The sequence below is a fragment of the Pogoniulus pusillus genome, chromosome 36, assembly GCF_015220805.1.
Source record: "Pogoniulus pusillus isolate bPogPus1 chromosome 36, bPogPus1.pri, whole genome shotgun sequence".
In the NCBI taxonomy this organism is placed as follows: domain Eukaryota; kingdom Metazoa; phylum Chordata; class Aves; order Piciformes; family Lybiidae; genus Pogoniulus; species Pogoniulus pusillus.
In genome coordinates this window covers 7,191,537-7,204,304 of record NC_087299.1, presented here as the reverse complement: position 1 = coordinate 7,204,304, position 12,768 = coordinate 7,191,537, and the positions used below count along the sequence as shown (strand labels likewise).

The window sequence follows — 12,768 nt, the reverse complement described above, 5'->3', positions numbered from 1 at the left end:
CCGCGGCCCCCCGCCGCCTAAAGCGATTAAGCGGTGCGGAGTCCCCTCTTGGGGTGGCGAGGTGGGATACGGCGAGGGGGGTCGGAGCAAGAGCGGCGAGGTGCTTACCGGAACCGGGGCGAGTCCTTGATGCACTCCTCGAACTCCACCGTCATCCTGCCGGTTGAGCCCGCGGCGGATCAGCGGAGGAATCGCATCGCCCGGCGGCAGCCAAGGACGCGCGGCCGAGCGCCCGCCCCCCGCGCCCGCCGCACACACGCCCGCCGCACACACGCCCGCCGCCGCGGCGGGGATCAGCGCCCGCCGCCGCCCCCTGCGAGCAGCCGAACGCCGCCCGCCGCCGCCCCCTGCGAGCAGCCGAACGCCGCCCGCCGCCGCCCTCCGAGAGCAGCCAAACGCCGCCCGCCGCCGCCCTCCGAGAGCAGCCGAACGCCGCCCGCCGCCGCCCTCCGAGAGCAGCCGAACGCCGCCCGCCGCCGCCCTCCGAGAGCAGCCGAGAGCAGCCGAACGCCGCCGCCCCGCGGCGCGAAGGGCCGCGCTGGCTCGGGCCCAGAAGCGGGGCCGCCCTCGGGCTGAAGGGGCGGAGGGCAGGGCCGCGGAGCGCTCGGAACCCCGGGCCGGCCGTGCCGGGCTGTCGCCGAGCAAGCGGGCAGTGACGGCGGAGGGGTCGGTGCCCTCGCACAGCTCCGGTGGGCTGGCAGAGGCGGCTTCCTTCCTGCCCGCCGGGCTTGCTCCTGTTGTAGGTGAGACGAGAGACGCTGAGATGCTGAGGGGCCTGAAGAACTGCCTTGTGCGGGCAGGCCCGGGGGCCGTGGGGCTCTTGAGCCTGGAAAGGAGCAGGCTGAGAGGGGATCTGACCAGCGCTGATCAATAGCTACAGCCTGAGTGTCAGCAGGACGGGGCTGGACTCTGCAGCGGTGTCCAGGGACGGGATGAGGGAGAATGGACACAAACCAGCAGGGTCCATGTAAATGTAAGGGGAAAAAACCCTTCCCTTGGAGGGTGGCAGAGCACTGGACCAGGCTGCCCAGAGAGGTTATGGCTCCGTTTCTGGAGGCATCCAACAACCTGTCTGGATGTGTTCCTGTGTGGTTTACTCTTGGTGAGCCTGCTGTGGCCGGGGGATTGGCCTAGATGATCTCCAGAGGTCTCTTCCAACCCCTCCCATTGTGTGATCCCATCAGATGGCTCCTCAGAAGGCACCGCTCAAAGCTGGGCTGTGACAGCGGCCACCGCCTCCCATGCCAACTCAGCCTCCTGCTGTGTGGTTGAGCAATTAGCTGGAGGTGCAGGCAGTTATTTACAGGCAGGGCTGACACCAAGCTGTGTGCACTGCTGGAAGGAAAAAAAAAAACCACCAACCCACCGAACCCAAAAAACCACCAAACCCAAGGCAAACTGCCCAGGATGCACCGTGGGGATTCCATCCCGGCAGTGTCAAAAGGATTGGCATCAATCCTGTTACTGCTTAATCTAGGTTTTAATTTTCTGTACACAGTGGATTTGCTGCTGCCATCAGCCAGGCAGGAAATCTGCAGGAACTCCTCCAGCCCGGTGTAATCACCCGAGGAAAGAAGACATCTGGGCCCGTGGGGCTGGCTGAGCGGAGCACGGCTGGCTGCAGGACGTGGCAGTGCTGATGTGGCGTGGAGAAATGAGGTTCGTTACGGTGGGCTTAGCTCTGATCCTCCCCACCCATCGAAGAGGGAAGAGCAGAAGCCTGAGCCTCATCTAAGACTGAGAGAAGAGCCTGAAGTCTGAATCTCCAGAGAGATTGGCCTTTGGAATGGGCTGCTCAGGGAGGTGGTGGAGTGGTCATCCCTGGAGGTGTGCAAGAACAGGCTGGATGGGGCACTTAGTGCCATGGTCTGGTTGATTGGATAGGGCTGGGCACTAGGTTGGACTGGATGAGCTTGGAGGTCTCTTCCAGTCTGGTTGATTGGACAGGGCTGGGCGATAGGTTGGACTGGATGAGCTTGGAGGTCTCCTCCAACCCAGCTGATTGGACAGAGCTGTGTGCTAGGTTGGACTGGATGAGCTTGGAGGTCTCCTCCAACCCAGCTGATTGGACAGGGCTTTGTGCTAGGTTGGACTGGATGAGCTTAGAGGTCTCTTCCAATCTGGTTGCCTGGACAGGGCTGGGCGATAGGTTGGACTGGATGAGCTTGGAGGTCTCTTCCAACCTGCTTGATTCTATGATTCTGTGATCTCCACGTTTCAAAATGTGCCCTGTGTAATGGGGATCTAAACTAAAACCAAGTCAGAAGAACACTTGCACCAGGGGCGTCTGCATCCACGACAAAACACCACTCAGTGTGGACAGAACCACAGTGAATTGAGACCTTGCAGTGGTGGGTTGAAGGTTGGACTAGGTCACACTGAAGGTCTCTTCCAACCAAAGATACTCTGAGATTCTGAGATGAGAGTCACCCACCCCTGATATGTTTCAGGGTGGTTTGGATGTGGTGCTTAGGGCTATGGTTTAAGGTGAATCATGTAGAGTAGGGTTCTAGGTTGGACTTGGTGCTCCTGAGGGGCTTTGCCAACCTGGATGGTTCTGTGATTCTGTGATGAAGTAAGATGTTTGATGCAACTTCTGTGCAGCTAAATTGACCTCTAGACACTCCTGTTTCACCTCCGAGTCCCCAGACCTGTTTGACTTGTCAGCCACAGAATCACAGAATGATAGGTGTTGGAAGTGACCTCTGAGGACTGTCTAGTCCAACCTCTCTGCTAGAGGAGGATCACCTAGACTGAATCACACAGGAAATTCTTAAGAGTGAGGGTGGGGAGACACTGGCACAGGTTGCCCAGGGAGGCTGGGGATGCCCCTTCCCTGGAGGTGTTCAGGGCCAGGTTGAATGAGACCTTGAGCAACCTGAGCTGGTGGGAAGTGTCCCTGCCCATGGCAGCAGGTTTGGATCTGGGTGATCTCTAAGACCCTTTCCAACCTAAACCCTTCCATGAATGTATGAAACCTCTGAAGACCATCTGGTCCAAGCCACCTAGCTGAATCTCCTAAGCCAGGTGTAGCTTTTTGGTTTAAGCTGGCAGAAGGGAGATTTAAACTAGATGTCAGGAAGGAGTTTTTTACAGTGAGAGTGGTGAGACACTGGCACAGGTTGCCCAGGGAGGCTGGGGATGCTCTTTCTCTGGAGGTGTTCAGGGCTAGGTTGGATGAGGCCTTGAGCAACCTGAGCTGGTGGGAGGTGTCCCTGCCCCTGGCAGCAGGGTTGGATCTGAATGACCTCTAAGATCCTTTCCAACCTAAACCCACCTCTGAAACCTCTGAAGCCCATCTAGTCGAACCACCTAGTCAGGAGCATCTTTGTGCAAGCAAATTCTGACTTCCTTAACACAGTGCCCAAGTGCTGGAGCATTTTGAGGGTGGCATGAAAAGGAATGAGCCCTGCTGATCACTTCTGTCTAGAAGGGGCAAACTGACCTCTTGTGGCCTCTGTTTTATGTGGTTTCAGAGAGGTCAAATCACTGCCATTATTATTCCCTTTGGTTCTCCCAGTGCGGACAGAAGCCTGGGGGATGTTTCTGCCAGCGTTGCGTGCGTGTGTGTGTGTGTGTGCACAAGCTCAGGGATTAGAAATTACCATCCTCTTTAAAGCAGAGATTCATCACTTTCATTATAATAGAGTCTGGATGCCACTGTGTGAGTTGAAAGCCCGTTGGATTTTTCCATTCAAAACAGATCACAGATCTGGGTGAGGGGGGCCAGGGATCTTTTCTCTTGCTCCCCCTGGTTCGCTAATGAGTTGGGCGGTTGTTTACACTGGTTTTAAGCTGTCCATTGTGCATACAGACATTGCAGTTCAGTATTTCAGAAAGATTGTGAATAAAGACTTTTAAAAATGCAGAACACAGCCAGGAGGAACATCTGCAGCCTTTGTTGATTATCATTATTTTAGACTATTTCTGTCCCTGTAGCTGTCATTTACCCTCAGCAAGCGGTAGCCTGCACACATCCTTTCATGGGCAAGCTGAAATCGATGAATTCAGGCTTGCCTGAGATGCCTGTGCTGGTTTTTATGGGGGCTTTGCCACAGCTGTTGGCACAGTCAGGAGCAGTTTCACGCTGGGTAGGTTCACTGCAGGTTGGGAACATCAGAGCCTTTAAGTCAACAAACCCACGCTCAGAATTAACTCAAACACAGAAGAGTTCCAAGTTCCACGTCCTGGGTCTCAGTTTGTAAACCTCTGGTTTCCTAAACCTTTTCCCTTTTCTGTACACCTCTGATTCCATAAACCTTTCCCTTTTTCTTACACCTCTGGTTCCCTAAACCTTTCCCCTTTTCTGTACACCTCTGGTTCCCCAAACCTTTTCCCTTTTCTCACACCTCTGGTTCCCTAAACCTTTCCCCTTTTCTTACACCTCTGGTTCCCTAAACCTTTGCATTTTAGGTTGTTTTTTCTTTTCTGTAGGAGTTAGCATTCCTGCTCTGGCATTCTGAGTTGTGATTTTGACCTGATTATCTGACTTCAGGAGGTGACTGTGGTAGGAGCAGAGGAAGGAGTCTATTTCCTTCTGCAATGGACAAGCAAACCCAGTAAGTCCAGCTCCAGTGGTTTCTAATGGCAAATGGAAAGGCAGACAAAGCCACTTGCCAGGAGAAGGCTCCCTGCAGTAAAAGGTTGGAAAAGACCTTAAAGATCACCAAGTTCAACCCTTCTCTAACGGTGCCAAACCATATCCCTCAACACCTCATCTCTGCCTCTTCTAAACACCTCCAGGGGTGGCGATTCAGCCACCTCCCTGGGGACCTTGTTCCAGAGTTTAGGAATCCCTTCGACGAAGAAATTTCTTCTAGTACCCAACCTAAACCTGCCCTGGTGCAACTTGAGGCTGTTCCCTCTCATCTTGCCACTTGCTGTTAGGGAGAAGAGACCAGCACCCACCTCGCTGCAGCCTCCTTTCAGCACCCACCTCACTGCAGCCTCCTTTCAGCACCCACCTCGCTGCAGCCTCCTTTCAGCACCCACCTCACTGCAGCCTCCTTTCAGCACCCACCTCGCTGCAGCCTCCTTTCAGCACCCACCTCACTGCAGCCTCCATTCAGCACCCACCTCGCTGCAGCCTCCTTTCAGCACCCACCTCGCTGCAGCCTCCTTTCAGCACCCACCTCGCTGCAGCCTCCTTTCAGCACCCACCTCGCTGCAGCCTCCTTGCAGGGAGCTGCCGAGAGCTGAAGGTGACGAAGCACAGGCTCGAGAGGAGTTTGTTCCCTCACCATCACCTGGGTCACCTGCAGTCACTCGGCTTCCCTCCAGAGGATGAGGTGCCCCGGGGACAGCAGCACCGAGGCGCACAAACCGGGCAGCCAAGCCGCCTGTGCCCGAGCCTGCCGGCAGCAGCCCAGGAGCCCCGCACTGAGCTGCCCTTCGCCTCCCCCGCAGCCCGGAGGCCTTGCCGGGGAACGCAGCCAGGCCCCGGCCAGCCCGGAGCTGCGACCCGACACGGTCGTCCCAGCCGTCGGCTCCCCGCCCCGGCACGTCCCGGGCCAGCCCCCGGCCGGAGCCAGGCCGCGGCGCTCGCAGGGCGCACCCAGCGCGGCGGCGGCGGCGGCGGCGGCGGCGGCGGAAGCAGCGGGGCCGGGCGGGGGAAGCGAGGGGGCGGGCGGCCAGGCTGGCCCCGCACCGTGCCCAGCGGCGGGGACGCCTCTCGGTCCGCGCCGGGGCTCCGCCGGTCCTCCTCCCCTCTCCGCGGCCGGGGCGCCCGCAGCGCTGAGCCGAGCCGAGTGCAGAGGCTGTGCCGCAGGCCCCGGGCAGCGGAGATGCTCCCTGCCCGCAGCCGGTACCTGGTGTTCTTTCAGTACTGGGGCACGAAGTATAGGTAGGTGTCCTGCGAGCGCAGCGGGGGCTGCTGCAGCCCTGCAGGGGGTTCTCCACGGGAGGGGATGCGAGAGAGACCAGGAGGTGCCCGGGGGGTGCGGAGTGTTCGGCGGGGGCTGAATCCCCTGCGGAGGAGGCGAGGCGGAGCTGGCTCCGCTGGCTGCTGTGCCCTGCGAGTGCTGGCGAGCGGAGGGTGGCAGGGTCCTGCCGGTGCCGCGGCTGGGAACCAGGTGATCTGGGAGGTCACTGCCGACTGGACCGGGACAGCCAACTTCAGGAGGTTCAACAAGACCATGTGCAAGGTCCTGCAGCTGGGGTGAGGCAATGCCAAGCACCAATCCAGGCTGGGCAGTGCCAGGCTGGAGAGCAGCCCTGGGCAGAGGGACTTGGGGGTGCTGGTGGAGGAGAAGCTCAGCAGGAGCCAGCAGTGTGCACCTGCAGCCCAGAAAGCCAAGCAGAGCCTGGGCTGCAGCAGCAGCAGTGTGGCCAGCAGGGCCAGGGAGGGGATTCTCTCCCTCTCCTCTGCTCTGCTGAGACCCCACCTGGAGTACTGCATCCAGCTCTGGAGCCCCTGGGACAAGAGGGCTGTGGAGATGCTGGAGAGTGTCCAGAGCAGGGCCAGGAGGATGCTCAGAGGTTGCAGCAGCTCTGCTGTGAGCACAGACTGAAAGAGTTGGGGCTGTGCAGGCTGGAGCAGAGGAGGCTCCCAGGTGACCTTCTTGTGGCCTGCCAGGATCTGAAGTGGGCTAAAAAAAAGCTGGGGAGGGACTTTTTGGGCACTCAGGGAGTGCCAGGAGTGGGGGGAATGGAGCAAAGCTGGAGGTGGGGAGAGTGAGGCTGGAGGTGAGGAGGAAGTTGTTGAGCAGGAGAGTGGTGAGAGGCTGGGGTGGGTTGCCCAGGGAGGTGGTTGAGGCCCCATGGCTGGAGGTGTTTGAGGCCAGGCTGGCTGAGGCTGTGTGCAGCCTGCTCTAGGGTAGGGTGTCCCTGGGCATGGCAGGGAGGTTGGAACTGCCTGCTCCTTGTGGTCCCCTCCAACCCTGCCTGCTTCTGAACCATTCTATGTTTTGGGCAGGAAGTGCATTAAATGGGCAGGGAGAAGAGCTCATGGGGCAGAGAAGGCAGCCAGCTTGCGGTCTCAGGCTGGGGGGAGAGGACACTTTCCCTGCTGTGGTCTGTTGGGCACTCTGTGGTGTGGCCATTTCTGAGTGTTTCAGGTGTCTGTGCTGCTCGAGAGGTGCAGGTGCTGTGATCTGTGGGCAGAGAGTCCTGCAGGAGGCTAATGAGGCTTTATGCATCCCACATGTGTAGCTGTGCTTGTTTACACAAAGACGGCCAAGGAGCGGGTGGGAGGGACTGGGCAGCTCCAACACGTGGAGTTGTGCCTATCTTCATGAGGGTTTCACAGAATCATTCCATCACATGCCAGAACCCACAGAGCTTTTGCAAAGCACAGTCTGTGTCACTGCGGGTACTGACCTAAATTGCTGAGAGCACTTACAGGTAGGTTGGGCTTAGCCTCGGGGTGCATCTCTCTGCACTCCAGCAGCTTTTGTGAACGCCTGTGACTTCCACAGTAGAGAAGGAAGCTCATCACAAACCATCCTCACATCTTTCAGTCCCTTCACGGTAGCCACACAGCTTGCAAGTCAGGGACCTGGAACTGGCAATCAGCTGCTGACCCTGAAGTAGTTTTATCTCTTCTAGTTCACTGCATCTCCCTTATCTTCCCATCAGCCTCCCCTTGCAGGGCTAGCCCAGAAAGTAACATTTTAGGGATGATTTCCAGCCTCTTTTCTTTCAAATAACTTCTGCATCTCTTTTCCTGTCCATCCACCAAAGTGTTTAGTCCCTGCTAGTTCTGTCAAAATAGCCTTGGCACTCAGTAGCAAACAGTTTGAGTGTCCCCCTTTAATTATCTGGCTGTGGTGGAGGACTTTGGATCAAGCTCCTGGCTCTTGGCACATATCACTAACTGCTCTATTTGCTTTTTTCTCTGCAGTGGAGTTATGGAGACTTCCAGTGATCAGACAAAACTTGGAGTTCAGAATTATTTGGAGGTAGGTCCTTGCTCATTCTATCATTACTGTGCTAGTTTGAACCCAGCTGAGATGTTTTAGTGAGAGAAATTAAATGATAGGCTGTGAAACAATGGTCTACTTCACTCATAGGCTTGCTGACATGGACACAAACATAGCACAGTTGCTGTGTGTCTCTGGCTGCCTGCACTTTTCTCCCTAACCTGCTGTCTGTGTAACTAATACTTCTGCTTTCTAACTCCCCCTGTCCGATCCTTCAAACTCACTTTGAATGTCAGGCAAAGCCTGGGAGAAGGTAGAGGGGGGGAAAGGAGGTGGAAGGGTGGTTGGGAGCCCCTCCTGGCGACTCAGGTCTCTGGGAGGGCTGTTGTGCTTCTATATTACTTTATTAACTTGTATATAACTGTATAAACTGTAACTATCTGCTTGTATATTGTGCTAAGCTGTACATAAAAAGCTCCATTCTTAATCTCCAGCTTGGCTGAGTCTAATCTGGGTGATTTCATAAGAGCTGGGGGGGGGTGAGTGACACCCAAACCATCACAGTTACTCAAATGCAACTTGTAGGTTCACACTGGTGAGCTGCAGATGCTATCAAGGATAAATATTCACTCAGCAAGACACTGTCATATTCAAACCAGTCAAAAGTGCTTTATACAGGTGAGAGAAATAGGTCAGGGCAAAGTCAGAGACATTGAGATGCTGGTGAAGGTGTGAACGCTTCAAACTGAAGCATCAAAGCTCAGAACTATGACTCTCAGTGCCTGAGAATGCCTCAGTACCTTCTGGTGGAGCAGAGCCTGAGCCTCAGCACCTGAAGGTGCTCCAATATGTGAATTCCATTAGCATTTGTGGCTTTGTCTCCACTCATTCTTAGAACTGCTCCAGTTCTGAGCAGCTTTAGCTGCTTTTAGCTCATGTCTTAGTCCTCTATAGAGTTTTAAACTAGTTGCTGCATCTTCCTGGAAGAGGATGTCTCTGATAGACCTTTTCAGAACAAAGCACAGCAGGATGTCCATTGTTCCAAAAGGGAGGGGGGGAAAAAAGTCCATTTCCATTCTTCTGGAGTTCTTCTAACATGCAAAGTGAAAAAGGTATGATCCTGCCTTCATTGTCCTTCCTGCACTGCTCCCAGGAGCTTCCCATGATGCAGGAGTGGATTTCAGGACCCAGGTACTGTTTGGGCTTGGGGTGAGTGTGCAGCAGGAGTGCAAAAGACTGCACACACCAGTGAGCAGAAAATGGATCACTTGCACAGAGTAAATGCTCTCAGCACACCTGTTGGTGTAACCCAGCTGTAAATTAATTACCAGCTGCTGGAGAGCTGCCTTTATTTGAGGAGTGCTGGTGAATCCAATCTTCCTGTGCAGGGCAGGAGGCAAAGGCAAGTTGCTGTGCTACTTTGCTCTCCTGTCTTTGAAGCATCATGTAATTCAAGATGAAGTTTGTGCCTCTTTAGAAGGTAAGAGCTTGTTGAAGGGGTTAAAACCGATTGCTTCAGGTCAGGTCATGTCTGTAGATTGACAACCAGCCTTTTTGTTATTTGGTTCTCTTTTTGGGGCAGCCTGTCTAACCTGAGATCACAGAGCACAGCAGTTCACAGTCAGAGAGTCACAGCATGGTTTGGGTTGGAAGGGACCTCCAAAGGTCATCTAGTGAGAAAATCATAGCTTGGTTTGGGTTAGGTTTTCTGTTCCAGAACAGCCTGGAAGGTGCACTTAGTGCCATGGTCTGGTTGATTGGCCAGGGCTGGGTGCTAGGTTGGGCTGGAGGATCTTGGAGCTCTCTTCTAACCTGCTTGATTCTATGATTCTATGACCTTGCAGATCATTTAGTGGGCAGGGACATCTTCACTAGATCAGGCTGCTCAGGGTCTCATCCAGCCTGGCCTGAAACACCTCCAGGGAGGTTGTGAAGCACAGAAGCACCCAATGTGATCTTTGATCACATTGGGTGCTTCTGTGCTCCACAGCCTCCCTGGGAAACCTGTGCCAGTGTCTCACCACCCTCAACCTGTGCCAGTGTCTCAGCACCTTCACTGTAAAGAATTTCCTTCCAATATCAAGCCTAAATCTGCCCTGAACTTCTCTCAGCCTGTCCACATAGAGGAGGTGCTCCAGCACTCTGATCATCTCCATGGCCCTTCTCTGGCCAAGTCCAACTGCCCTGCAATGAGCAGGGACATCCCAAGTTGCTCAGAGCCCTTTGGAGCCTGACCTCATACCTCATGCTTGTTTGTGAGTGTGCTCTGCCTGGTCCTGGTGTTGTGAAGGAGCAGAGCTGTTGAAGAGCTGGTCTGGGAGCAGACATGCTGTCCCACCCAGCCACTCTGTGACTGTGGCCAAGACATTTCCACTCTGTGCCTTGGTTACAGGCTGAGGGTGATAGTTCCTGCTAAGCAGCCTGCAGAAGGAAAGTGTGATGAATTATGGTTTGAGTAAGAGCTCTCAGGGTGTATTTGTATGGCTTCTTGCCTGAGATCCTTGTGGAGAAAGTGTATAAATACTGTGCAGACCTTGAAAGAAGAGCCCCAGAGGATTTTGTGTCTCATTTATCTCATCCTCTGAACCATCCAGCAGCTCAGCCCCAGGCGCCGGACTTTGGGTGAGCCCAGCAGTTGGTTTGCATTATCCAAGTGACTTTGGTTTAAGAGGGGAATGGGTAGGATGGGTGATTGAAGGGAGGGGAGGGGAAAAAAAGAGAACAAGATAAACTTATTTGGTGTTGTCTTTTCCCAGTATCAGCACTTTGCAGGCCAGTTCTGGAATATGTGCTTTGCTTTCATGTGGTGGTATTGATGCTGGGCACTGCTGAGCAGGGCTGTGTCTATTAGAACCACATGGGAAGCCTTAAAGCAGCTTTAATGGAAAACTTCTGGGGCCTGTAGGAATTTATCTTCCTCCCTCCGTTGCTCTGCAATCCTTGAACTTCACAGCTTTCCAAAGCCGGGAAGGGCAAAATTCAATCTGTAATGAGACACTTGTTGTGTTGTGACTGTGCTCAGGCATTGGTTTGGAATTGCAGGCAAGGGAGTCACCTGTTAGGTGCAGACCTTGTGTTCCAACAACTGGGTCGTTAAAAGTCTGATGGACTGCTTTGTGAGTGTGTGCTGCAGCCCTCTGGGTGGATTCACTGCTCTGGGGCCCAGCAGAGAGCTTCTCTAGAACCCTATCATAGAATACAGGCTGTGGAGTGAAAGGATTGATGCTAGTGCTGTGAGAAGGACTGGGGGGCACCGATGGATGCAAAACTGCAATTGAGCAGTCAGTGTCCTTCCTTCCCAGAAGGGGGATTGCATCCTGGGTTCCATCAAAAGAAGCCTGAGCAGAAGGTTGGGGGAGGGGATTCTACCATTCTGCTGGGCTCCAGTGAAACAGTACTTGGAGTAATGTGCCCAGCTCTGAAGTCCTCAGCACAAGACAAACAGGAACTTGTTGGAGCAGGTCCAGAGGAAATGGACAGAGGATGCAACACTTGGCCTAGGCAACCAGCAACAGAACAAGGCGACACAGTCTCAAGTTGTGCCAGGGTAGGTCTAGGCTGGATGTTAGGAAGAAGTTCTTCACAGAGAGAGTGATTGGCATTGGAATGGGCTGCCCAGGGAGGTGGTGGAGGCGCTGTCCCTAGGGGTCTTCAAGAAAAGCCTGGCTGGGGCACTTAGTGCCATGGTCTGTCTGAATGGCCAGGGCTGGGTGCTAGGTTGGACTGGATGAGCTTGGAGGTCTCTTCCAACCTGCTTGATTCTATGATTCTATGATTCACTCTTTCTTGCAGCAATGATATGTTGCTTAACATGCAACCTAAATCTCCCCCAGCACAATTTCAGACCATTTCCTCTTGTTCTATCACCTGATGCTTGAAAGAAGAGATGAAGTCCCACCTCACTGCAGCCTCCTTTCAGGGGGCAATAAGGTATCCTCCCAGCCCCCTCTGAACTAAACCACCCCAGTTCCTTCAGCCACTCCTCACCAGAGCAACCTTCCAACTTCTACATTCTGGGATTCTGTGATCCTAAGTGAGCAGGAAGAAGCAGCTAAACATAGAGGAGCTGAGCCTGAGTAGGCCCAGCCAGCACCCATAGGTGATGTTAGAATCAGCATCAATTCTCTAGCCTGCCAAACCGGGGGGCCACCAGGCCCCCCGGCCTTTGATCCCCTCCACCATTCACCCAGTGCACACCATGGGCACTCACCGGTGATGCCAGGAGGAGGGTCCCTCTGCCCAGTTGGGCAAGCTTAGGGCTTCTGCCTTTCCTGAGGCCAATTATAAAGGGGAGTGGGCAAGCAAGGCAAAGTGGACACACCTGGGGTGGGAGGAGACTAGCAGAGCCCAGGTGCTGTGGGTTTGGGGGAAAAAGGGGAAAATGCAAGGCAGCTTTGATACAACCTCTTGCCCCATCTCAAACCAAAGCTCCTTACCATGCAAGGCAGCTTTGGTACAACCTCCTGCCCCATATTAAAGCAAAACTCTTTACTATGCAAGGCAGCTTTGGTACAACCTCCTGCCCCATATTAAAGCAAAACTCTTTACCATGCAAGGCAGCTGTGGTACAACCTCCTGCCCCATCTCAAACCAAAGCTCCTTACCATGCAAGGCAGCTTTGGTACAACCTCCTGCCCCATATTAAAGCAAAACTCTTTACTATGCAAGGCAGCTTTGGTACAACCTCCTGCCCCATATTAAAGCAAAACTCTTTACTATGCAAGGCAGCTTTGGTACAACCTCCTGCCCCATATTAAAGCAAAACTCTTTACCATGCAAGGCAGCTGTGGTACAACCTCCTGCCCCATCTCAAACCAAAGCTCCTTACCATGCAAGGCAGCTTTGGTACAACCTCCTGCCCCATCTCAAACCAAAGCTCCTTACCATGCAAGGCAGCTTTGGTACAACC

General features: G+C 54.4%; 2 protein-coding genes and 1 long non-coding RNA gene across 5 annotated transcripts in view; 1 reads left to right on the top strand and 2 right to left on the bottom strand.

The window, feature by feature from the left end:
• Positions 1-257, bottom strand: part of ACAP3 (ArfGAP with coiled-coil, ankyrin repeat and PH domains 3) — a 109,262-nt gene extending 109,005 nt beyond the window's left edge. Inside the window, exon 1 of the mRNA XM_064171703.1 lies at positions 109-257. Coding sequence (XP_064027773.1) covers positions 109-155 — 47 coding nt within the window. The 5' untranslated portion in view covers positions 156-257. The remainder of the gene's footprint in view (positions 1-108) is intronic.
• A 5,444-nt stretch (positions 258-5,701) lies between these two features.
• The window catches only part of PUSL1 (pseudouridine synthase like 1), a 31,417-nt gene continuing 24,350 nt past the window's right edge, over positions 5,702-12,768 (top strand). For 2 of the 3 annotated variants that reach the window (XM_064172001.1, XM_064171999.1), the window contains exons 1-2: positions 5,702-5,842; positions 7,841-7,898. In XM_064172001.1, the coding sequence (XP_064028071.1) occupies positions 5,784-5,842; positions 7,841-7,898 (117 nt within the window). In that variant the 5' untranslated portion in view covers positions 5,702-5,783. Of the gene's footprint in view, positions 5,843-7,249; positions 7,342-7,840; positions 7,899-12,768 lie in introns of those variants that run through there. The other variant, XM_064172000.1, reaches the window with a different exon arrangement.
• LOC135190551 (uncharacterized) lies at positions 10,745-12,103 on the bottom strand. The gene is made up of 2 exons (XR_010308562.1): positions 12,070-12,103; positions 10,745-10,843 (listed from the first exon to the last, which is right to left on the bottom strand). It is a non-coding gene; the product is annotated as an uncharacterized LOC135190551 (long non-coding RNA).